Raw genomic sequence first — 25,627 nt, 5'->3', positions numbered from 1 at the left:
ACAAAATCTCTCTATAGAATTATAATCTTGTTCAAAAATGAACGGCGACTCATGGGCTGATCAATGGGACAACGGACCGGACCGCTTACCGGAGAAAAAGAAGAGCACTGGCGGCGGCGCTACGGCGGCCAAGTACGGAAAGAAGGTCGGAGAAAGCCTCGGGAAAACGAAAGCAGTGGCTTCCACTGGCGTGAAGAAGATTAAAGAAGGAACTGCTGTTGGCCTGCAGTGGATCAAACAAAAATACCATAAAACCACTAACAAACCCTGATTTCAGCCCCTCGCATGCTTCTAGGGTTTGTTTTATTCTGTTTGATTGAATTTTGATAGTCTGACTTATTTTGATTCTTATCTCTCTCTGTGAAATAGAAACTTTTTTATATGTATATAATTTCCTAGATAAAACATAGACGATTAATTTCATGTTTTTTTTTTTTGGTTTAATATCTTTTATTCTTATTTGATTTTACGTTGCTCCCTCCTTAAATTTTTATATTGACAAATATTTCTGCATTTAGCGCAATAGTCAATCAAAGGCTTATTCTTCAGGAGAGATGAGAAGCATGAAGATAGACTTATTCAATACGACCTATTCACCATATGTTAATTGTAGATATTATGTGAAAAATAAGATTATTTCGGAGACTTCATTAAAAGTTACTTAATATGATATAAGGTTATTGATGCACCTTACATGTGGTAAATTACAACATTTAATTATTGTACCTTGCACTCGCATTAGGTCACATGAGTTTAGTAAAGTTACCATGAAAGATTGAATATTAGTGACCCTCTCTACGGGAGTCAATCCCTTATTTTTATATTTAGTTACGCTCTCTATGAGAGTCAATTTCTTATTTTTATGTATTAGCTCGGTGTAAGAGTGATGTGCCGATGAGCTAAGTATACATTAATGGACATCAAATTTGAAATTTGTTGAAAATGGAAAGTTCGAGTTTCTAGGGATCTTTGAGAATCGTTCTCTCAATTTTATTTTTTTTACTATTAGCTAAAAATGGGATAAATTTGACGACATGATCCATAGAACCCAGTGAATAATCTCGCGACTTGGTGGTGAAAAGTGTATAGTTAATATTATATGTAGAAATAGTGAGCAATAGCTATTAACTAGCTTGAATCATAACCTACAGTTGATTTATTGTGATAGTCGCGCTGCTATTGTATGTAGGAAATTCAGTGTATGTGGATAAAATAGGGAAATGTTTCTTTCATCTCGTCAATTTGAATAATGCGCAATTAAAAGGCTCCCAGATGAGGAGGGGGGTCACAATCGGACCGCTTAAATCTCAAGCTCTTCTTAGACAGTTTAAGTCTTTTTGACAAAACCTTTCAATTTTGCAATTATGCAAATCAACAAAATTCAATCAACCGTATATCGAATTTTCATCAGATTATTGAAAGTTTTATTTCCAACAAATAACTTTTATTCCAATAGAATTTAAAATTCATGAAGCATACAAACAATATATCATAAATTCATGAAGCATGGACTGTAAATTTAATACGAAAAATTGCATGAATTAAACAACTGAAACATAGAATTCTAACCCGAGGCTTGAGTTACACACAGTTTCCTTAAAACAGATTTGCCCCCTCACCGTTCGTGCTTGAGGTTTAAAACGAGCGTCCGTTTCCAAGAACACAATGGTAAAATCAGTAGTTTCCGAGCACCGCAGAAATCACTCCGACGAACTGAACTAGTGCCTGAACTACACCACCACTAAGAGAGAACTTTATGCAAATAAATTTCTAGCGTATTCTAAACTTGAAAGTTTTTATTTTTTTGTGTGTTGAAATGAGGAAAATGAGCCACTATTTATAGGCTAGGCTACTATTAATGGCAATGACCTTTAGAGTTCCTCATCTTTTTCCTATGTGGGACAAATTCTTTTTTCTCACATAAACTCCCTTTTGAGTGGCACACTTTGAGCCTCAATTTCTCATTCACCCAAGCATCAACTTTGGCAAGTAAGTATATGATTTCGATGTACTCACGGAGGAGAACATAAATCAATGTTCATCTTCCAAATTGAACAACCGCGGGTCCCACTCAAAACTCGTGCCAAAGTCGGCCAATTTTTCCAACAATCCCCCACATGAATGAAAATTGAGAACGACTCATGCATGTGACACGTGACGACTTGTGAATGTGACACATGACGACTTGGTGATATAGTTCAATAGTTGAAACCTGCATACGATAGGTAGGTGTTACCCTTTGAACCTTCGCTTGTGAAAGCATATTTACTTCACTGGCTGACCAGTAGACCCGATGTCCTTGAACTGTTCTACCGTTTATGTAAACGATGATACACTTCACACAGGATTCTTCCTAACACATTTCAATTCTCATTATTATGTTCGTTTTGGCCATGAACATACGTCTGGTTCTGTGAGAGTTCACAAGAATTGCGCTCCACACAATTTCCTTAGAAGCGGCCCCACTTCTCTCTCACATAGGTGATTTCTTATTACAAGTAATCCGCATTATTTGGCTCGATTTTCGACGCATAAGAATCATTAAAATCCTATTGCTTATCCTCCATTTTTATGGGCATCACTGTCGCATCATAGGAATGGACAGGAGGTAATATCCCTTACAGTGATTCTATCAAGTCTTTACAATTAGGTTGTCCCTTTGAACCTAGATCTTGGGACCTCCAATCAACTAGGTTGGATTTTCTTTTGTATTAACTTATCCATTCAAGAGCTTAAGTCACATTCCTCTCAATGATTTCTCAACTAACTCTCTATATAACCCTTTGGTTAGCGGATCAGCAATGTTATCATTTGACTTTACATAATCAATAGTGATAACTCCAGTGGAGAGTAGTTGCCTAATGGTATTATGTCTACGACGTATATGTCTAGACTTACCATTATACATGTTGTTCTGTGCCCTTCCAATTGCCGATTGACTATCACAATATATGCAAATTGTTGGCACAGGCTTTGACCATCTTGGAATATCCTCTAAAAAGTTGCGTAGCCACTCAGCCTCTTCACCACTTTTATCTAGAGCTATGTATGGGCCAATATTCTTTCTGTCTAGGCCAAGTTCTCTATTATTGTCCAGTGAACACAAATCCACTCGTGGACTTTGAGTCTTTTATGTCGGATATCCAATTAGCATCACTATATCCTTCAATGACCGCTGGATATCTGCTATAGTGCAGTCCAAAATTACGAGTATATCTTAAGTACCTTAGTACTCTTACTATTCCTTTCCAGTGATCAGCTCCTGGATTACTCGTGTATCTACTCAGTTTACTGACTATGTAGGCTATGTCTGGTCTAGACAGCTCATTAAGTACATTAGATTTTCGATAACTCTCGAGTATTCTACTTGAGAGATACTTTCTCCTCTGTTTTTAGACAGATGTTGACTAGTATCTATTGATGTTCTAGCCAAGCCAATATCATCCTTATGGATTTTTCCTAAAATTTTGTCCACATAATGTGACTGACTTAGAACAAGCCCATTTGAAGTTTTTGAGATTTTCACTCCAAGTATAACATGAGCTAAACCCATATCTTTCATGTCAAACCTCGAGTTTAACATATTTTTAGTGGATTCAATCATCTTATTGTCACTGCCAACAATAAGCATGTCGTCAACGTAAAGACATAAGATGACATATCCGTCTTTAGTGTCTTTGACGTAAACACATTTGTCACACTCGTTGATCTTAAATCCACTCTCCATCATGACACTGTCAAATTTCTCATGCCATTGTTTTGGTGCTTGTTTCAAGCCATACAATGACTTCACCATACACTTTCTTTTCCTGCCCTGGAGATGAAAACCCTTCGGGTTGTTCCATATAGATTTCTTCATCTAAGTCTCCGTTCAAGAAAACAGTCTTAATATCCATTTGATGTACTTCAAGATTTCGCAAAGCAGCAATCGCAAGTATCATTCTAATGGATGTTATTCTCGTTACTGGAGAATATGTATCAAAGTAATCAAGGCCTTCCCGTTGTCGGTAACCTTTTATTACCAACATGGCCTTATACTTTTCAATAGTTTCATCTGCTTTCATTTTTCGTTTGAAAATCCACTTATAGCCTAGTGGTTTACTTCCTGGTGGAAGATCCACTAGCTCCCATGTATGATTTTGTAGGATAGAATCTATTTTATGGCCTCTTTCCATTGAGGTCCTTCCGAGGAGTTCACAGCCTCTTGATAGTTTTGAGGTTTACTTTCTAGCATATAAGTCAGAAAATCTGGACCATAAGATTTTTCTGTCCTTTCCCTTTTGCTACGTCTAGGTTCAATCTCAACCTCCTCTTCTAGTTCTTGGTCCTGACTATGTTCAGTCATAGTCTCATACGTCCGTTTAGAAGAGATTGCCTCTTCTTCGGACCTGCATGGAAACACATGTTCAAAGAAAGAAGCGTTTCTCGACTCCATTATCGTGTTTCTGTGTATATCTTGGATTTTAGATTCATACACGAGAAATTGATAAGTACTACTATTATGTGCATATCCAATGAATATGCAATCTACAGTTTTCGAGCCTATCTTCACCTTCTTTGGTGTTGGGACAGCCATTTTAGCAAGACACCCCCACACTCGTAAGTATTTATAAGAAGGCGTTCTTCCTTTCCATAACTCATAAAGGGTCTTCTTCATTTTCTTTCGAGGCACCTTATTCAAAAGATAATTTGCTGGTAATACAGCATCCCCCCACATATTCTGAGGTAATCCAGAACTTACTAGCATCGCATTCATCATCTCCTTTAAAGTGCGATTTTTCCTTTCAGCAACACCATTTTGTTGCGGTGAATACGGTACGGTGGTTTCATGTATGATTTCGTGTTGTACACAGAATTCAGCAAACGATGCTTCATACTCACCATCTCGATCGCTTCTTAGCACCTTAATTTTCTTGTTAAGTTGATTTTCAACTTCATTCTTACAGAGAACAAATTTCTCTATCGCTTCATCCTTGCTTTTTAACAAATACACATAGCAGTATTTCGTGCTATCGTCGACAAAAGTAATGAAATACTTGTTGCCACCTCTTATTTGTACAAATTTTAAATCACATATATCACTGTGAATTAAATCAAGTGATTCCGTATTTCGTTCAATTGACTTAAATGACGGCCTAGTCAATTTTGCTTCAACACAAGTCTAACACTTATGTTTGGAATCAACATGGAATGCTGGTATGCATTTCAAGTTAACTAGCCTACGTAAAGTATCATAGTTAACGTGTCCTAGTCTACCATGCCACACATTGGAAGACTCAAGCAAGTAAACAGAAGCATTCACTTTATTATTCACTTTTGGTCTAACAACCATTACATTGAGTTTAAACATTCCATCGGAAACATAACATTTTCCAACAAACATTCCACTTTTCGACAAGATGACCTTGTCTGACTCAAACACAATGCGAAAACCATGCTTATTCAAAAGTGACCGGGACACAAGGTTCTTGCGAATTTCAGGAACATATAGCACGTTGTTAAGAGTCAGCTCTTTTCCCGAAGTCATCTTTAGAACCACTTTTCCTTAGCCCTTGATTTCAGAAGTTGCTGAATTTCCCATGAACAACTTCTCTCTATTCTCAACTGCTTCAAAAGCAGTATATAACTCTTTATCAGAGCACACATGTCTCGTAGCTCCGGTGTCAATCCACCATTCTTTTGGGTTAGAACCCACCATGTTCATTTCAGAAATGACTGCTGCGAGACTCATCTCCGACACATCATGTGCCATGTAGTCAACCACATTTACTTCTTTCTTCTTCTTTGACAATCTGCACTCCGAAGATTTGTGGCCTACTTTGTCACAGTTGAAGCACTTCCCTTGAAATTTCTTCTTAGGAATGCCCCCTTTTGGTCCCAGCTTGATCCCTTTTCCACCCGATGGCCCAGCTTTGATTTTGTAGTTCTTACTACCTTGAACATGTTCAACAATATTGGCCTTAGCCGCACCAGGATTGAACCACTTCTTTTCGAAACTCTTGTTGTCTTCTTCAATTCGAAATCTAACAATCAGTTCTTCAACGTTCATTTCCTTTCGCTTGTGTTTCAGATAATTCTTAAAATCTTTCCACGCGGGAGGCAATTTTTCAATAATTGCAGCCACTTGGAAAGTTTCACTCGGAATCATCCCTTCGGCATGAATTTCGTGAAGAATCACTTGGAGTTCTTGCACTTGACTGATTATAGTTTTGGAGTCCACCATCTTATAGTCCAAGAATCGGCCGACGATAAATTTCTTAGCCCCAGCATCCTCAGTCTTATATTTTCGGTCCAAAAACTACCACAACTCCTTAGCAGTTTTCATGGTGCTATACACGTTGTATAGCGAATCTGCCAAACTGTTCATGATGTAATTCCGGCATAATAGGAAACCAAATTTTCCTTTCTGAAAATCTGTTTTAAGCTTGTAGGAAATTCAGTGTATGTGGATAAAACAGGGAAATGTTGTCTTTCGTCTCGTCAATTTGAATAATACGCAATTAAAAGACTCCCAGATGAGGAGGGGGGTCACGACCGGACCGCTTAAATCAAAAGCTCTTCTTAGACAGTTTAGGTCTTTTTGACAAAGTCTTTCAATTTTGCAACTATGCAAATCAACAAAATTCAATCAACCGTATATCGAATTTTCACCAGATCATTGAAAGTTTTATTTCCAACAAATAACTTTTGTTCCAATAGAATTTAAAATTCATGAAGCATACGAACAATATATCATAAATTCATGAAGCAAGGACTGTAAATTTAATACGAAAAATTACATGAATTAAACACCTGAAACATATAATTTTAACCCGAGGCCTGTGTTACACACAATTTCCTTAAAACAGATTCGCCCCCTTACCGTCCGTGCTTGAGGTTTAAAATGAGCGTCTATTTTTCAGGATACAACGGTAAAACTAGTAGCTTTCGAGCACCACAGAAACCATTCCGGCGAACTGAACTAGTGCCTGAACTACACCACCACCAAGAGAGAACTCTATGCAAATGAATTTCTAGCGTATTCTAAACTTGAAAGCTTTTGCTTTTTTGTGTGTTGAAATGAGGAAAATGAGCCACTATTTATAGGCTAGGCTACCATTAATGACAATGACTTTTGGAGTTTCTCATCTTTTTCCTATGTGGGACAAATTCATTTTTCCCACATAAACTCCCTTTCAAGTGGCACACTTTGAACCTCAATTTCTCATTCACCCGAGCATCAACTTTGGCAAGTAAGTATATGATTTCGATGTACTCACGGAGGAAAACACAAATCAATGTTCATCTTCCAAATTGAACAACTGGGTCCCACTCAAAACTCGTGCCAAAGTCGGCCAATTTTTCCAACATTGTATACCTATGGATTCTAAGTATCACTTCGGAACCAAACATCTTGCTACAAAAACAAAATTTTTATGAGACATCATGGCAAAGAAAGAATGACTTGATAGTATATTTCTAAACGTCTTGTGAGTTGTTAAATGTCCATTGATGAACAAATCTTTTTGAGTTCACATATAAATTGTAATCCTTTTATTGTGATTTGATTACGCTCAAAGTATAATGCAGTAATTGTAGTATGGTTTTAGGGTGTCGTATCCACGAGGAGATGGAAAATTTGTTAAAAGATCAAAAGTTTAGGGTTTTCTTCGTACTTTATGTAAGGAATTTATCAGTTTAAATGAAATGTAACTATTAATTATTGAAGTAACGAAATTTGAATCAATGTGTGAAATAATGAAGCGCGAAAATTCCCTCGATTGATTCGGATTAATCAATGTGAATCACTCATTCAAATCACTTTCAGAAAATGACAATATACCTCAAGTATAATGCAGTAATCAAATCATCAATAAAATTGTATGAAATTGAAATCCAACAAATAGTTAATTTTACAATAGACAAAATATGATTGAGTCTATGAGAAATAGAGTAAAAGTTAAACCAATCTCACAACAATACTTGAAATTGAGACCTAAATCAATTGAATTTCACTTATAACTCTAGAATTTAGATTTCCTACAAGATATTCTGACTCTATATTGTTGGAATTAGATTCAAAATCAATTACATACATCGAGCATATAATATTAGCGAATCACACCAACGGAATGATTGAAATATACATACTTCAATTATTCAATGAAAAGAACATTATTAAATCCATGAAAATCTAATACATATTAAACCAATTTCAAATCATATTCAATAAATAGGAAATCATAAACCTAGAATTGTTTATCAATGAAAAACCAAACTACACACGTGAAGAGACATTGATGTCACTGGCACCAATCAAGTTCATCCCTTGCTTCACCAAAGTTTTCTTAGCCTTCCATGGAGTTTCTTAGCCAAAGATGAGAGAAAAATGGAGTCCAGGTTCAATCCCCCACGTTTTGGAGTGTTTTGGGCTTAAGAAACGTGTCATAACGTGTTTCCATAAGTAATGACGTCAATTTAGGAATTTGGCAAATTTGGTCTCGGAGAATAACTATGCGACCGCATGGTTATAATCCATGCGGTCATATAGAACAAATGTGTGGCACCCAAAAGTTCCCTGGACCCTTCTATGAGGTCGCATAGCTCGCATAGTTCAAATTTTTTTCCGTCGGACAGCTTTTACTATTTTGGCTATAACCTTTCCTCCCGAGGTCCGATTAAGGTGATTCAAGTTGCGTTGGACAGCTAATTCAAAGGGCTACAACTTTACTTCAGAAATAAACTTCCAATTCGATCATTTTCCATGTCAAAAATGGGTCTTAAGTTGAGACTGAAAACCGGTGCGTAACTTTTTCAATTGAGAATTGATTTGTGAAGATATTATGATCATATTTTACTTCTTTTGACTTCAAATTACACCCAATTGACTCCTAGCTTTCTTGAATCATCATTCCATCGCCCATCTCATTATGGATTATTTTTAACTTGGTCTCTGAACTTTCACTTTCTTCCACTTTCGCCTTTTTACTCATTTCTTCCAAATTTCACATTTTCTATCAAATTGCGATCTAGATCAAAACATAAAACTAATGAGTGTCTTTTGACATCAAATAATTATACGAATACAACAATTAAGAGGGGGAAATATTATATTTTACACTCTTATCATGATTGCTGATGGCTAATTTATACGCATACATAGAAAGTATGTCGAACATGTAGATATGACTCACTCACACGAGCAATAATCTCATACATTTTGGGATGTGCTAAGATGAGGTAGAGTGATAACATTGTATACATGGTTCAATCACCTTGATGGAGACCTAATATACAATTACTATGAATAATCAATATGAATTATGTTGTTCATTAGATGTGTTTAATTGTCGATCGAGTTCTCAATTGAGAGTGCATAAAAAGAAGACTATTCCACTTAACGGACACAATTTGAATTCAATATAATGTATGTCGATCAAGTAGGTTCTTCGTTAATTGAGGGATTGGAAATACTTGAACTAGATGTTAGGGTATGACGAGAAATGTCATTCATCTTGTAGAGCTACTATATCTTCATAACACGTATATAGTTTGCGTGCTATGAGTTACTCATTAATCACACGATCTATTTATCGGTGTAAACTTTGATGATATTTGATTTAGCTGAAGCCTTTTATGTGTGAGTAAGAGATGTCAAAAATGATTGGATGTCCATGTGGGCTGACCTAACCCATGTAGTATGATAATGGTTTAGAGGGACAAGTTATTGTTTTAATTTGAGGAATAATTTTCCATCACCCATAATCAACTTCGATTCCCTTGTCTTCCAAAATACATGATGGTGGAAGGTTGCAATAAATCATGGAAGAATGTGCAAAATTCGTATAAAAAAATGGCACCATCTTGAAAAGCTAGAAATCATGATTTTCAGGTATACGATCATCTCTTAAATGACATTTGGATTGTGAACAAGGAACTCTTTTCAATGTGGTCAATTTTTTACGAAGAAAGAGTACGAGTAGAGAAGAAGACAAGTGATTCGATCTGATTATGTTGAAAATTCTTCAATTTCAAAATTCTTTCCATTTGGATTGTGAACAAGGAATGCCAAGAATTCACTTTTTGTACTTGTAACATCTAGGATTCACTTGGGACTACAAAATCATTTTTCTGGCACATTAAACTCGTAGATCCGACGAGCTACATCTGTAAGCTATTTTATCCAATACCTTCCTCATCGATACTCATCTCTTGAATTGATTATTGGGCCATATGCGGGTATAGACGCCCCACTCTACCAAGCAAGCAAGCAATAAGTCCTCAGAATCTAGATCGGTGACATGAAATGCTACAATAACTACAGCAAGAAAGATGGTTCCTCTCCAACACAGATCACAAGACCAATGCAGTCACTTTGATGAGAAATATCTACATATGATCTCTCAATACACTCGAGTGAAACAATCCAGTCAAGCAACTCTCATTAACTTCACATAATTAGAAATCATCGATCATCCAATTACAATGTTGTACGCTTTAAGCATTTAGTTTGTGTGTTATGTTGGAATTTTGTATCAAAAATTGGTTGTGACAAATTTTATATGATTATTTAAGTGGAATTCGTTATTTGATGAATGAGAAATTAAACCAAATGTAAGCCGCTTAATACTTGAAATTGTTGAAAACTTGTATAGAATATTGTGAAATATTTTAGAAATAAATAGATGAAAAAAATGTGTTTTTTCATATGAAGGATCATGACTCTTGGTATGGGTATGATTAATTTTCAATAATTGTGTCACTTAATGTATAGAAATAAATTTCAAGAAATGTGTCTCTTCGTATGGTTATGTCCTTTGACATTCCAACTACTATATATAGATCCCATGTGTTTGAATTTTATCAATTCAAGAAATTCAATTCATAATTCCACATCATTCCATCTCATGTTACACTTTGATTTTGCATAAAACATTTGCATTAAAAGTCATGATTATGGTAGAGAGGGAACTCCGTTCGAGTTTGTTGGTCTAAACCATTTGTAGTGATATTATGGCTGGATGTGGTTGTTGTATCTTAGGAGATGATTGTCGAAAAATCGTTAGCACCAATGAGGGGCAAATTCATCTTAAAGAGAAAGCGTCCAACACTTGCCTCGACCAAAATCCATCACTTGCATTTTCTTTCTTCATTTTCTAATTTCTTTTTATTATACTTTGATTTCAGAAAATGTTTAACATTATTTATATGTTTATGGTGCAAGGTTCGATCCAAAGAATGATTTACTTTCGTTCAAGAACCGAAAGGAATGAATCTATATCTATGCATTCGGATTCAGTAACTATTATTTTTTTGCTCTTCAAATCTATTTTGGTAAATCGAAATTACGTTTCGATTTCGTGAACATAAACGGTATATTTTTTGTGAATATAAAATGCACAATATCGGTGTAATCTTCCAACAATCTTAAGATGAATTTTTCGTGACTTTTGCATTTTATATTGCCATTATTATGAAAATGCATAGTAGTGCGATACACGTTGAATTTGGAATAAGAAGTGCATGTACACTGCTTCTATTTATTTCGATCTTCAAAAGGCAGTTCTTGTATTTTGTGGAAATATTATCATGACTCAGAGTCAGAAGGTGTATTCTTTTGTGAATACATGTGTATATCTTTAAAGTTAATTATAGTCTAAACATAGTGCACACCCTTTTCATAAATATGTCCACGAAACAAGTATTATGAAACTGTGTCCAAGACTATACCATCCATTATAGGCATGGCTGTCGAAGTGGTTACGTGACTTTTGCAATTGCTGAATTTTGATTTCTTAAAACTGGTACCAAAATGGTGTGTCCCATTGTATAATTTGTAACGTCCATGGATTTATACACGAATTTCCATAACTGAAAATTGGAAATGAATGTTTATGGATTAATTTGGATGTGATAGGAACTGCAATATACTCTCCATTCATGTTGGAAATTAAATTTGATTTTGATTCATGCATATTACAGTAAAGTGAAAGTGGAAGTTTCAAAATGAAACGATAGATTTTATGTCTATTGAATTCCTCTTAAAAAAATTTGTATAATTTGTAACGTCCATGGATTTATACACGAATTTCCATAACTGAAAATTGGAAATGAATGTTTATGGATTAATTTGGATGTGATAGGAACTGCAATATACTCTCCATTCATGTTGGAAATTAAATTTGATTTTGATTCATGCATATTACAGTAAAGTGAAAGTGGAAGTTTCAAAATGAAACGATAGATTTTATGTCTATTGAATTCCTCTTAAAAAAATAAAAAATAAAAAATTCAGTTACCTGGTTCAAGATGAATAATTATAATATTGGTCATCATATGCTATAAGAGATTAATTAGATCTCTTTGGAAAATGCCATAAAATGGAGGCATGGCACATGAACTTTAAATATGTTTTATATACTGTCATTTGTATAAACGTAAATTCCAAATAGTGAATTCATTTGGTGAATACATACGAGGGTTTGGACTTCGGATAGACTTTTTGGTCTGTATATGCAAATTTGGTATATGCAGTAAGCTGCATATACAGTAAGCAGCAGATACGGTAAGTTGCATATACGGTAAGCAGCAAATATGGTTTGCAATAATCCAGTAAGTTGCATATACGGCTTGTGTCAATACGATAAGTTGTAAATCTGATATATGTCCATCCAATATTGATTTAAAAATTATACTAACCTTGATTTATGATGATATTCTCAATTAATTCTATGAAATTAAATGAGATGACTTGTGCAAAATTATAGTTATATAAGAGTAATAAAATGTGATTTTGTCCTAATTATTTTAAAGTGGAAATTGCTCGTCTAATTATTGCGATGTGAAAATATTTTATAGGGCACAAATGGTGTCTATAGTTGGGGTGGTGTCAAATATCCTTGAAAATAATTTGTGAAGGATAAAAACCATGAAGAATATTATGAAATATTCTAGAGGTGTGTCCTCTTGTAAGATTGTGACACAACTTTTCTAATATGGAAAATAAGGTGAGATTTACCATATTATTTGACGTGTAATGGTGTACAATTTTGTGAAATATCACAATGTGATAAAATCAAATATGTTTGGGGAAGTTGCAAGTCTTGTGAATCAAGATGCTTAGTCTTCTTCATTAATGAAATTGACTTCAATTGTGGAACCAACTAAGCTAGTATATGCTTTGAAAGCATTGTTGGTCTATGTGATGACCTTAATGATGATCTTAATTTAATTTGGATGATTAAATTAAAGATTGTTGATTTAAGTACAATTTTGAATGAAAAATGATTTTCATTTGTGTGAATCGACGACCATTATTTTGAAAGTATTTAGACTTTCATGAAGGACTCGATACGGATGTTATCTAAGTGAAATAGATTGAACTAAAAAAGAGTTGATGAACTCTAAGTTCAAGAATAACACAAAAATGTAGGAGTTATCATAAATGTTTAAGAACTTATATGAGAAGTTTAAGACGTGTGGATGCAATACTACTATTTGCACATACACTCCTAATTGAGGAAATGTGGGGGGTAATTTAGTTCAACGGTTACAATTTCCTTTACCTCATAAATTATAGAAAGATATCTATGAAGGTAGAAATGTGGAAAATCCTTATTTTAAGGGTGATATACACTAAGTCTAAAGTTGATAAAAGCCCTAAAGTGGATGAAATAGGATGAAAATCGATCATGACGGTTGTTTGGATATATAAGAACAATTGAAATATTGGAGAATAATCATAAAGTTCGAATGCTTTAATGATAATATTGAATACCCATATATGAAATTCACTAGTAAATATGATTGACTAGTGTAATAATTGATAGAAATCCTTCAATCTTATTTGAAATTGATAAAACTTTAGATAAATCTAATGAAAAGCATGTAGCTTCATGAAAGGATTTCTAGGTGGTGACAATGTGTATCTATTAAATGAATCGATCGTTGGCTAACTATATTTGATAAGATGCTATGTCACGTGTAATGGTAAGTCTAGACATGTATGTCATAGACATAATACCACAAGCAGTTGATCTCATTGGTGTAAACTTGTTGATCCATTTATTTATGTTTACCAAGAGATCAAGTATTCTGCATATCAAAGGGAATGAGATTAAGCCTACTGTGTGAGAGTCTTTATAATGGTAACCCTACCTTGTTGACTGGAGATCCCAAAATCTTAGTTCAAATGGACAACTAAATTATGAGGATTTCATGAAACACATAAGGCCCGTTTGGTACACATTAATGTAAAAATGAGAATGAAACCGTTACGGGCCCCACACAAGAGATAGAAAGTCAAATATTGTGGCCTGATGTAATGGACAACGATCATATTTTTCATTTTAATGGGCAAAAAATGGGAAACAAATGAGGGCTTAGAAAACTAGTTTCCTAACTCATTCTTATGATATCAAAGTGCTTTCTGTAGAGTGGTTGGAGGTTAAAATAATCTTTTAATGATTCCTATATCTTGATTAAGTCAAGTGGAGTAGAGCATAATACTCTTAATAGAAGATCACCTATGTAAGGGTGAACTGGGGCACTTCAATGAGAATTATTCAAGGCTTGAATTCTCTAAACACTTACAGAACCAATATCGATTTAGAGCCAAAATGAACTAAGTCATGAGAATCACGAACGGTTTATGGGAGACATTGTGTAAGTACTGTTGTCCTAATTTACACCAAAGGCTGACAGTTCAAGACACACCTTCACTGATTAGCCAAATAAATTCGTTCACTAAAGAAGGTTCAAAGTCAAAAGCTACCTTACATGATGCAGTGTTTTTTCGCTCTCTACTAGTGTCTGCATAGACATTTGCATTTATGTTGTGAATGAGAAATTAAATCAAATATAAACCGCTTAATATTTAAAATTGTTGAAAAATTGTATTGAACATTGTGGAATATTCTAGAAATAAATGGATGAAAAAACGTGTCTTTTTACATGAAGGATCATGACTCTTGGTATGAGTATAATTAATTTTCAATAATTGTGTCTCTTAATGTATAAAAATAAATTTCAAGAGGTGTGTCTCTTGGTCTGGTTGTATCCTTTGATATACCTTTTCAACTACTACATATAAACCCCATGTGTTTGGATTTTATCAATTTAAGAGATTCAATTCATAATTCTATATCATTCCATTTCATGTTACACTTTGATGTTGCATAAAACATTTGCATTAAAGTCATGGTTATGGTAAAGGGGGAACTCCGTTTGAGTTCGTTGGTCTAAACCATTTAGAGTGCTCCTATGGCTAGACGTGGTCATTGTATCATAGGAGATGATTGTGGAAAAATCGTTAGCATCAATGCGGGGCAAATTCATCTTAAGGAGAAAGTGTCCAGCAATTGCCTCGGCCAAATTCCATTACTTGCATTTTCTTTCTTCATTTTCTGATTTCTTTTAATTATACTTTGATTTCAGAAAATGTTTAACATTATTTATATGTTTATGGTGTAAGGTTCGATCCTGACTTGCTTTCGTTCAAGAATCGAAGAAAGGCATGAATCTATATCCATACATTTGGATTCGGTAACTATTATTGTTTTTATCTTCAAATCCATTTTGATAAGTCGAAATTACGTTTCGATTTCGTGAACATAAACATTATATTTTTTGTGAATATAAAATGCACAATATCGATATAATTTTCCAACGTGCTATTGGTGTAATCGGACAATTTCATCTTCATAAAAGCTTGAGCTTGTGGTTCCGGCTACTGATCTTGATAGGAAACGTGGTGCACGTTGGAGGGAAGAAAAAGTAGGAAACAAACATTTATTATGGATAGGGTTTCTTTTATTTGCTTGCCTCGACGTGACATGAGCGTGAAAGGAATTCAAGAATCCATTTTCTTTTTATAAAGACTAAAATCACTTATTTTGGTTGAGGAATAATCGATAGTAATCAAATTGGAATAACCATACTCATAATTAATAGATCTATTTCATACTACATATTTCATATTGATAGACGAAGTCATGTTTAGTACAAATTCTTTAATTTTTTTTTAAATCATTACATTTTTTAATAAAATAATTCTGTATCCAACTCATATCTTTTTCTTTTTTAATTCGTGGATTCTAAAAGAATTATTTGTCTTCAAGACATAAGGCCATCTCCGATGCTTACCTTAAAACACCAAAATGTACGAAAAAATGGTGCAAAACACCTCCAATGCAACACCAAACTTTGTACAATTTGGTGCATGCAACATTATTCACTTTCCACCAAAATGGTGCAAAGTATAAAGTCATTTTTACCTTTCATTTTCTTTTCTCAAATAAATTGATCAAGAGCATTTGTGTCATTTGTGCTATATATTTTTTAATACAATAAATTATTATTATTATAATTATTTGCATTTAAATTTTAAATGTAAAAAATAATAATTAATGAATTAATTAAAAGAAGAAAAAAATTAAAATATAAAAAACACAATTATTTAAAATTAACACGAAACATATTAAACGACGACATACATACGTTAATTTAATTTTATCTAAAGAAAACAGTACATAAAAAAGTGCATAGTTTAGTAATCGAGAAGATCACTTCCAGATCCTCCAATATAGTCAAAATAATATTTCGACTTCGTAATATCATAATATACAAATTCGAAATGTGTTGCACTACTTTTTAATGACATGATTTAATATTTTCATTTTTGTAGTGTTTTTACTAATTGTACTATTTTTTTTTATATTTATTAATGAATATAATTTTTTTCTTAATTTAACGTAATTATTTATTTGGTAATTTATTAATTTATAATATAATTAAATAAATAAATATTTTAAATAAATAAATTATAAAGAATAAAGAAAGGAAGAAAATGGTTAAACATGTAAATTTTGGTGTAATGGTTGGAAATAAATTTAGTTTGGTGGCTAATTTTGATGCGCTGGAGATGTGCTAATAAACACACGTTTCGATACTCCGCACGTTCTTACAGTGGTCCAGCAAAGTAAATAAGTACACGAAATTGGAGTGGGTGGTCAGTGAGAGTGATAAGATCGCACAGTAATCGATGGCAACTTCAATTCCGAATCGTCTACTTTTCATCGACGGCAAATGGACGGAGCCCATCCGAAAAAATCGCATTCCCATCGTTAATCCAGTCACTGAAGAGATAATTGGTCAATCTCAACCCATGTCTTACAATATTTCTGTTTGAAGTTTTAATTAATTAATTTATTTTTCTGCTCTTGTTTACTTTCTGCTTGAAGCCAAGTGTTCGGTGCCTTAAGTTTATTTGATAATCAATTTCTTAATATTAGATGAAATTGAATAGATTCAAGATGGGGAAAAAAATTGAGAAGAAAGGACTAACACCAGAAGTGACCGAAATATACTATTTGTTTTAACTTAATTGTGACGGACTTTATGAGTAACGCAGTTACAGAATTTCCTGGTCTGCAATCTGTTTTTTTGGATAAACTTGGGGAAGTGGGTTGTAGTTTTTTATTGTTTTCTGTTTTTCATTGAAATTGATGAAGTAGATAATGAGAAACTATTGATTTACTGAGTTTCAAGTGGATCATGAATCTGATATATGTGTTTTTTTAATTTTTTATGTGTTTCAGGACATATTCCAGCGGCTACAGCGGAAGATGTGGATATAGCGGTGGAAGCTGCCCAAACTGCACTTTCCCGAAATGGAGGCAAAGATTGGGCTTCAGCTACGGGGGCACATCGTGCCAACTATTTACGTGCCATTGCTGCGAAGGTCTATATTTGATATGTTTCTTGGGGTCTTTTATTAGTGCTGTTTCGGACTTCATCTTATTAACTTGCATAAGATCTTGATCTTTTATGTCCAATTGTATTTTGTTACATTAATAAGGATAGGTTTTTACTTATATATGCATAAAAAAATTTAATTTCTTGTCATTGCATGTCTACAAGTCTAGCTTGAACACTTCCATGCGCACATGACAAACAGCTGTTGACGCAGAAGGATATTCATATTATTTTCACTTTCTGGAAGAAGTTCGCTTTCCATTTAACTGAAAATTAGTGGATGGAGGTGACAGCTACAGTTAGTATTGATGTTTATCTTCTTCAAACTTGAAAAGATTTTAATTCTAGATGGTGAAAATTTTTACAAGTGAATCCCGGGAAATGAAAAGGCGAAAGCTTTTCAGTTTCGCTAGTTAAAACAAACTGGTACCTATAAATCATTTTGTTTGAGTGCTAGAGGGGTACTCATTTGCGGTAGTAATGGACAATATATTTTAAGTAAGAGGTGGGCTTATACCGGTGTTTGTAGCTATATGTAAATGATTTTATGGTGGTGATTAGCTACAACCCTAACTCAGCTAGCTAGGGTAGTATGTACATCATGTGATCTTTCTTCTATTTTACAATTATTATCATGTTTTCAGCTGGAAATTATAGTTAATTTACATCTTTGATTATATTTTAAAGACAGGCAATGAACTTCTAGTTTCATCATTCGATGTACATTCATTGAATTGTTAGCATTCAGTTAAGTATAATTCTAAATACTTTTTTGTTAACTATTGTTACGTATCTTATTATTTAGTGAGTATGATTGAGATTTAGCCTTTTCTTCATGTACTTAGTTCAGATACATGGCCATGGATGTTACCATCCGTAAATGCTTCTATGAAAGGTAGAAAATACATTTTTAAACAGTGATTTAACATCATTTTAATCGAACATTATTAAATAAAGTAATATTACGTGCAAATCCAAAAATTTTCCTCATTTTTTAATCACACATTCTTCATCAATCTACTATTTCAAAATACATTCTTTCAAAATAATATGGCTCAAATGCACAGCAAGTATGATGGATATTTAAGGTTATTTGCTTGGTTCAGATGTCTGGCTGCTTACTCTTTCCACTAATATGTAGATTACAGAAAGAAAATCAGAATTAGCAAAACTTGAAGCAATCGATTCTGGGAAACCATTGGAAGAAGCGGCTTGGGATATTGTATGTTTTAAATACATGAAGAAACATTTTTCTGATTCTCTATATTATAGATGGACTTTATGCTTATTCATGTAATCCAGGATGATGTTGCTGGATGTTTTCAATATCATGCTGAGCTTGCTGAGGCTTTGGATTCAAAGCAAAAGACTCCAATTTCTCTTCCAATGGAGGCATTTAAGTGTCATGTTTTGAGAGAACCCCTTGGGGTTATTGGGTTGATTACCCCATGGTGGGTGCTGCCTCTTTAGTTGATTCTTATAATTTTGTTCTTATTAGATAAACAATAAAATAATATATGTTCCTAGCTCTGCAAAAAGCTTATATATCACGCATATGTGCTATAATAAAAATGCTCTTTCATTATCCATTTAGTTTGCTGTTTGTGTGAAATAGTTTGTGGCCAGTGGCGGATCCAGAGGGCGGCCGTCCTAGCTGGATCCTCCGGGATATATATATTTTTTTATTTTGTTAGTAATAAATTAAATTTTTACCTTATATTGTTGGTAATTGATTTTATTTTCAAGCATTCCTGTAGTTTACTTGGTGAGAGTCAACCTTAATATATTTCAAGTCTTAGGTTCGAATTTTTGTCAATGGACTTGTTATGTATTATTTTTATTCTATAATTTTTACCAAAATTCAATAAGAGAGGGACAATGAGGATTTGAACCCATGATCTCAAGCAAAGGTTGTGGTGAACTTAGCCATTATGGAACCTCTTGAATTGTGTTACTAAATTTAACAAAATGATATTTGTTAGGTTTTGATTGTTTTAATGCAAACAATTTTAAATATTCGAATTCACACTTTTCTTTTGAATTATACAAAATTTGGCAACAATGTTAATTGATGAGTTCTATTTATTCTTATAATAGAATTATATATATTCATTTTGAACAAAATAATTGTTATGTTTATACTTTAGGCCTTGTTCGATTCTCCCTTTTTTTAAAATTATATTTTTCTCTCTTCTTTTTATCCATACATTTTTCAATAAAATAATATTACACGTAAATTCAAAATTTTTCTTTATTTTTAATCACACGTTCAGACGTTCTCCATCAAATCACCATTCCAAAATGCATTTTTTGCAAAAGAAATGGATACCAAAAGGACTTTTAATATTTTATTGCGGCCAACGGTAGATGGTCAACAGCCGCCCGTGCTGACTCAAATTCCTGGATTCGCCACTGTTTGTGGCTTGTCTATTCCATAAGTGTTATGACTTGGCACTCTCAACCATAGTTTGGAAATATTTTCTTGCTTAATTAAAGTTTTTGGAAAATTATATCAATAGACTAGGCTGCAAATTACTGGCATAACTTCAAAAGTTGGTCATTAATTCTTCCCTACGTATATTAAATTTTTAATACTTCTTTATGGTCTGAGCTTAAATAAGTGAGTGAGTCTATCTAGTTTGGACAATGAACGCTAAAAAGCATACCATCAGATGATCCTGTATGCTATATTTGGTAAGAAGACTTCTATCATACGAGTTAGAACATATTATCATCTGTCAATATATTGGACAACATAGTTTGCAGGTTGGAAAATCCCAAGGGATATACTAAAGCAGAACTCTCTTCCGATTTTATCTTGAAAATGAAGGAGAGAATTCGGGTTCTCAATCTGCTATCCACCTTTGGTTTGGCAATCGGTTCTTAAAGATTTATTGTACATTGACTTGGCTTTGCTTGCTTACTCCATCATGTTCTCTTTCTATCTGAGAAATGGATATGGGATGACAACGAGAACATAAAATTCAGCAATGTGCTAGTGCTGTTTCCTCTGTTCTCTAAGTAGACCCTGTAAGAAAAATAAAAAGAAAGAAAATAGAATGTTACTCCATGTGGAAACTTGAAATTGCTCTCTAATGATGCATCAATGCTTTGTGTTAGACTCTATTTTCTGTGTTGGGGCAATGTATATTCGTTAGACCATTGAAACTACTGTTGAGTTTTTTTGAAAGAGATTGCACCAGCTGTATCATACCATGACGGTTAGGTCTTATTGGCATAGGATTCAATCTCATGAACTAACAAATGAGTTTGTGTTATATGGCACTTTCTCTTCACTGTCGTAATTATGTTTGTTAGTTGTATCGATGGTTGAACATGACAAGTTTTACACTGACGATCTATCCTGAATTAACTGGCAGCATGGGTAGTGATTGACATAGAAATTATGTTTCTCATTTTGTAGGAATTACCCTCTATTAATGGCCACATGGAAAGTAGCCCCTGCTCTGGCTGCTGGTTGCACTGCTGTACTTAAGCCGTCGGAATTAGCGTCAATGTAACGCTTTTTTATCAATATTCATTTTCCGGACCAGTTGTTAATGTCTTCGGCTGTACAATTACACCTGCAATTTCTACTGCAGTACTTGTTTGGAGTTAGGTGAAGTGTGTAAAGAGGTAGGCCTTCCACCAGGCGTTCTCAATATTCTGACAGGACTTGGGCCGGAAGCTGGTGCTTCTTTGGCATCTCATCCTCATGTTGACAAGGTGAAGTTTTCTGACTTTTAAGGCTATGTTTGGTTTGGGTTGGGTTATAAACTAGTATGAGGTGACAGTGATTTTGTAATTGATTAACAGATAGCATTTACTGGGAGTAGTGCTACAGGTATCAAAATTATGACTGCTGCAGCTCAACTTGTCAAGGTATGGTTGAGAATGGAAGCAGAGTCTAGTTACATGACTCTTATCAATTATACAAATGTGTATTAAAACTATTTGAATTTTATGTTGCTTGCAGCCAGTAACACTTGAACTTGGTGGAAAAAGCCCAATTGTTGTGTTTGAGGACGTTGATCTCGATAAAGGTTTGAGCCTTTTGAATTATGAAATTATCATCCTAGTTTGCTATTTACATGGTTTGAAGAAAGTGCATTACTATCATTTAATCAATTGGGACTTCGGATTAAAATGAGGGGCACCATTGAACACCCACCCCCATCTAAGATGCTCTGATTGTCAAATTTACTGAGTTATCTTTTTCATGTTACCATTCAAAACAGCTGCTGAGTGGTCTCTGTTTGGTTGTTTTTGGACAAATGGTCAGATTTGCAGTGCCACTTCTCGACTTCTTGTGCATGTAAGCATAGTGAATACTGCATCCTTGATATTGTTATTCGGATCTCGCCCATATTTTAAAGCCTCTCATTCTCTTTTGTCCACAAGCTACACGTCATTATCTACATAAGTCACTGTTACAGTCTTCATAAATTAATCCCCTATTGTACTTTTGTTCGCTGTATACAAATTTAAGGAGTAGTATTAAGGGTCAAAAGCTACTTTTAAGATTAAGAAATTGTTTCTGAACCTGTGAATAATTTTCTAAAAATGTTTTACCTAGTTTGAAGTGCTTCTATAGGAAGCTGGCCCAAGATGACTCCCTTAGGAAGCTTTTCTACAAAAACCTTTCTACAAAAACCAGAAGCCCTGTCAAATAGGGCACCTTACTTACCAAACTGCCAAAGAAAAAGGAACTTTATATAAAAATTTCAAGAAAATAGAAAAAGGTTGAATGAAAAGGAAACTGGTGACATGTAAACAGTGGGATCTTGGATTAAGTTTATATCATATGATTGCATGGGCTGTTACATCATCTGGTTGAGGAGCTCCTCCAGAAGGTGGGGCAGGCCTGCCCAGATTGCTGTGGCTGACTCTGTCTAGAGCTGGGCTTGTTGCCTCAAGAACTGAAGCATATTCATGTCATTCATGCCAGCCACCTGTGCTGTCTCCCCATAAGTCTTGCTGACTTCAGCTTCACAGCTTGGAGTGCAGCCATGATGCTGACTTTGCTGCTGCTCTGGGTTTCCATTGTTTTCCAATGCTGTAATCTTAATTTTTCCCCTGCGCTATAAAGGACTGAAGCAATGGTTGCCAAGCAATTGTAGTAAGTTGGTAGTCAATTATTTTTCCAGCATCATGACCAACTTTTGAATTTACAACATCATCAGTCCTTAACCAACTGTCTATAACCAATTAGCTATCAACAACCCACATGACCCCCATAAGTTTAGTGTCCTTTTGCACCTCAGCATCTTCTGAGGGTCACGTGTGTGCTTGTAGATCAATTTGACAGAAAATGTCCAAACCTCCTACACTCTGTCTCCCTTCGTCTCTGCCTACCTTCCCTGCTCCCTTCACTTTCACTCCCCACCCACATCTGGTTACATCTCCTGCTTGCATTTCAACTTTCACAAATAAACTACATAATACGTAAAAGTTTTGGGGTCATACATTCTTGTTTGGTCTTTCAACGACAATGAGATGGGGACTTAGTTATCCTTTTCTATGCTGTCATTTTGTTGACTCAAGTTCTTTCTGTCGAAACAGTGTATTTGGATTAGTTTAACACCTGGTACTTGTTAATCAGTTGAAGCATAAATAGAGGATTTCTGTAGTTCAACTCTTGTATTGAAGATTTACTATGTTCTATTGTTTATAGTCTTGAATGTTGTACCAGTACTATATAACTTTGATGTTTTTCACAAATATTTCAGGAAAGCATTGCATCTGAATTCTTTGACAAGCTTGTAAATTGGTGCAAGAACATCAAAATTTCTGACCCATTGGAGGAAGGATGCAGGCTTGGTCCTGTGGTTAGTAGTGGACAGGTAAAAAGGCTTGTATTTACCTCTGCTTTCTCAAACTCAAACAAGATATAGGGCTGCATGACTGACATCATTATCTGCAAAAAAATCGCTATGGTAGAATCTTACACGGGAACTTCAGTGGATAGAAACTGTTGAAAACATTATGTTTCTGTTATTTGTAATATTTTGTTCATAAATACTGTGTACATATTAATGCCTGCTGTCTCATTTTTCTCTAACTGGAATGAAGATATTGAAAATTATTATACTCATTACTCTAATTTGGTACTGTTACAGTATGAGAAAGTAATGAAGTTCATCTCAAAAGCCAAGGATGAAGGTGCCACCATCTTGTGTGGGGGTGAACGCCCTCAGGTAAAATTCCTTAATCATAGCCTATGTCAAGAGGGTGTTTGGTGGGGATTAAAATTAGATTTAGTAGATTGTAATAGAAGTTTTTGAAATGTGTGATTGAAAAGTTGTGGGATACATGAGAGATGTGGTTAATATTAATTGTTTGACTTTGACTATCCGAACCGACAAGCTGCAATTTAGTGAATCAGCCTATAATGATATTGACATTTCTTTATGATTGATTGCAGCATTTAAAGAAGGGCTACTTTGTTGAACCTACCATAATAACAGGCATAAAAACTTCCATGCAAATTTGGAGAGAGGAGGTATTTGGACCAGTTCTTTGTGTTAAAACATTCTCAACTGAAAATGAAGCCATTGAACTAGCAAATGACACCCAGTGAGTTGACTCTTTGTTATCCTTAATGGTTCTGTTCCAGGACACCGTTATTTGTGATTTAAATTTTACTTTTTCATTGACTGGATAACCATTTCAGTTATGGTTTGGCTGCTGCTGTGTTATCACGAGATCTGGAAAGGTGTGAGCGGATGACAAAGGTGAGAATCATTTTCACTTGTGAACACTACTTAAAACCTGGTCTGGCCGGTCTGGTCTTTAAGAAACTGCTTATGAAAATTAACTAGTAAGTTGTACTTTAACCTCAACAAACACATACGAAGACTGCATGATGTTAAACATAACTGTGGACCTATGTTGGTGTTTCTTTCTTTTATTTTGGCAGGCCTTTCAGGCAGGGGTCGTTTGGGTCAACTGCTCGCAGCCATGCTTCTCTCAAGCTCCTTGGGGAGGCAAAAAGCGTAGTGGTTTTGGGCGAGAACTGGGAGAATGGTAATTTTATGTTCTCTATCTCTCTTCTTTTCTCAAAAACATTCTTACTCCATGTTGCTAGTCGCCTGTCCAGACAATTTATTCTCCTTGTTCGTCCTCATTATAAAATATGATTTTGATTATCATTGAAACCCATGTGAAGAAAGTTAAGGAAAAAAACTGAACTAGATAACTTGCTCTTTCCTCAGGGGACTCGACAACTATTTGAATGTGAAACAAGTGACACAATATGTATCTGATGATCCATGGGGCTGGTATAAGTCCCCTTCCAATCTATGAAAACTTCTGGATCTAGAAGTGCGAATTGAGAATCTGGTGATCTTCATCTATTTTGAGAAGGACGTCGAACTATTTACTGATGGCGGCATTGAGATTGCATAAACTTGTAAACTGTGATCAGTTTTCTCAAATGATTACTGTAGCCTACTCCGGAGACGAAAAATATAACAGTCTCAAATAAAAGTGAATTTTATTTTCTTTGCATCGCACTTCCATCTTCTACACCCGCTGGTCAGTAGTGAACTCGCATTACAAAGCTGTTTTATTTTGAATTTGACAGGGCTCCCACTGTTCCCAGCAAGGATTCCATTCTTGTGTTTATTTATGTGGTGTTTGTATATTACACATGATGCTTATTCGTGTATTCCAAGCAGATCTGAATATGTTTATGAAATGAGCGTATCTTCTCTATGGATTAAAGATGCAACCTTTACAAAAGGCCTTCTTCTCTCTTTGATTACTAATGTCAGTTGTATTACTCTTCTCAACTTTAAATTGATCAGTGCACTTGGATTCCCACCAAGTTTGCGCGATGATTTTTTATTTAAAAGAATGTTTCCGCTTATGTATTTTGCCGCCTTCTTTTCTT

The 25,627-nt window shown here is 34.5% G+C and overlaps 2 protein-coding genes across 2 annotated transcripts; both read left to right on the top strand.

Annotated features, from left to right (window-relative positions):
* The first annotated feature begins 6 nt into the window (after window positions 1–6).
* LOC111374132 lies at window positions 7–464 on the top strand. Its single transcript, XM_022996758.1, has one exon. The coding sequence runs from the start codon at window positions 38–40 to the stop codon at window positions 269–271; it is 234 nt and encodes a 77-aa protein (XP_022852526.1). The 5' UTR covers window positions 7–37; the 3' UTR covers window positions 272–464.
* A 16,456-nt stretch (window positions 465–16,920) lies between these two features.
* Window positions 16,921–25,458, top strand: LOC111374145 (betaine aldehyde dehydrogenase, chloroplastic-like). Its single transcript, XM_022996778.1, has 15 exons — window positions 16,921–17,129; window positions 17,577–17,719; window positions 18,875–18,955; window positions 19,036–19,184; window positions 21,158–21,250; window positions 21,336–21,459; window positions 21,550–21,615; window positions 21,710–21,776; window positions 21,972–22,048; window positions 23,463–23,576; window positions 23,853–23,930; window positions 24,158–24,309; window positions 24,407–24,467; window positions 24,653–24,759; window positions 24,948–25,458. Exons 1-15 carry the CDS (start codon window positions 17,021–17,023, stop codon window positions 25,036–25,038), a joined length of 1,512 nt encoding a protein of 503 aa, XP_022852546.1. The 5' UTR covers window positions 16,921–17,020; the 3' UTR covers window positions 25,039–25,458.
* Window positions 25,459–25,627: the final 169 nt, after the last annotated feature.

This window comes from Olea europaea, unplaced genomic scaffold (genome assembly GCF_002742605.1).
Source record: "Olea europaea var. sylvestris unplaced genomic scaffold, O_europaea_v1 scaffold1205, whole genome shotgun sequence".
NCBI lineage: Eukaryota > Viridiplantae > Streptophyta > Magnoliopsida > Lamiales > Oleaceae > Olea > Olea europaea.
This window is presented reverse-complemented; position numbering and strand designations above follow the sequence as displayed.

Coding starts and splice junctions, on each gene's coding strand:
- LOC111374132 (XM_022996758.1), top strand. CDS start 38: ATGAACGGCGACTCATGGGCTGATCAATGGGACAACGGACCGGACCGC.
- LOC111374145 (XM_022996778.1), top strand. CDS start 17,021: ATGGCAACTTCAATTCCGAATCGTCTACTTTTCATCGACGGCAAATGG. Junction 24,310..24,406: donor GAACTAGCAAATGACACCCA/GTGAGTTGACTC, acceptor TAACCATTTCAG/TTATGGTTTGGCTGCTGCTG. Junction 24,468..24,652: donor GGTGTGAGCGGATGACAAAG/GTGAGAATCATT, acceptor TTATTTTGGCAG/GCCTTTCAGGCAGGGGTCGT.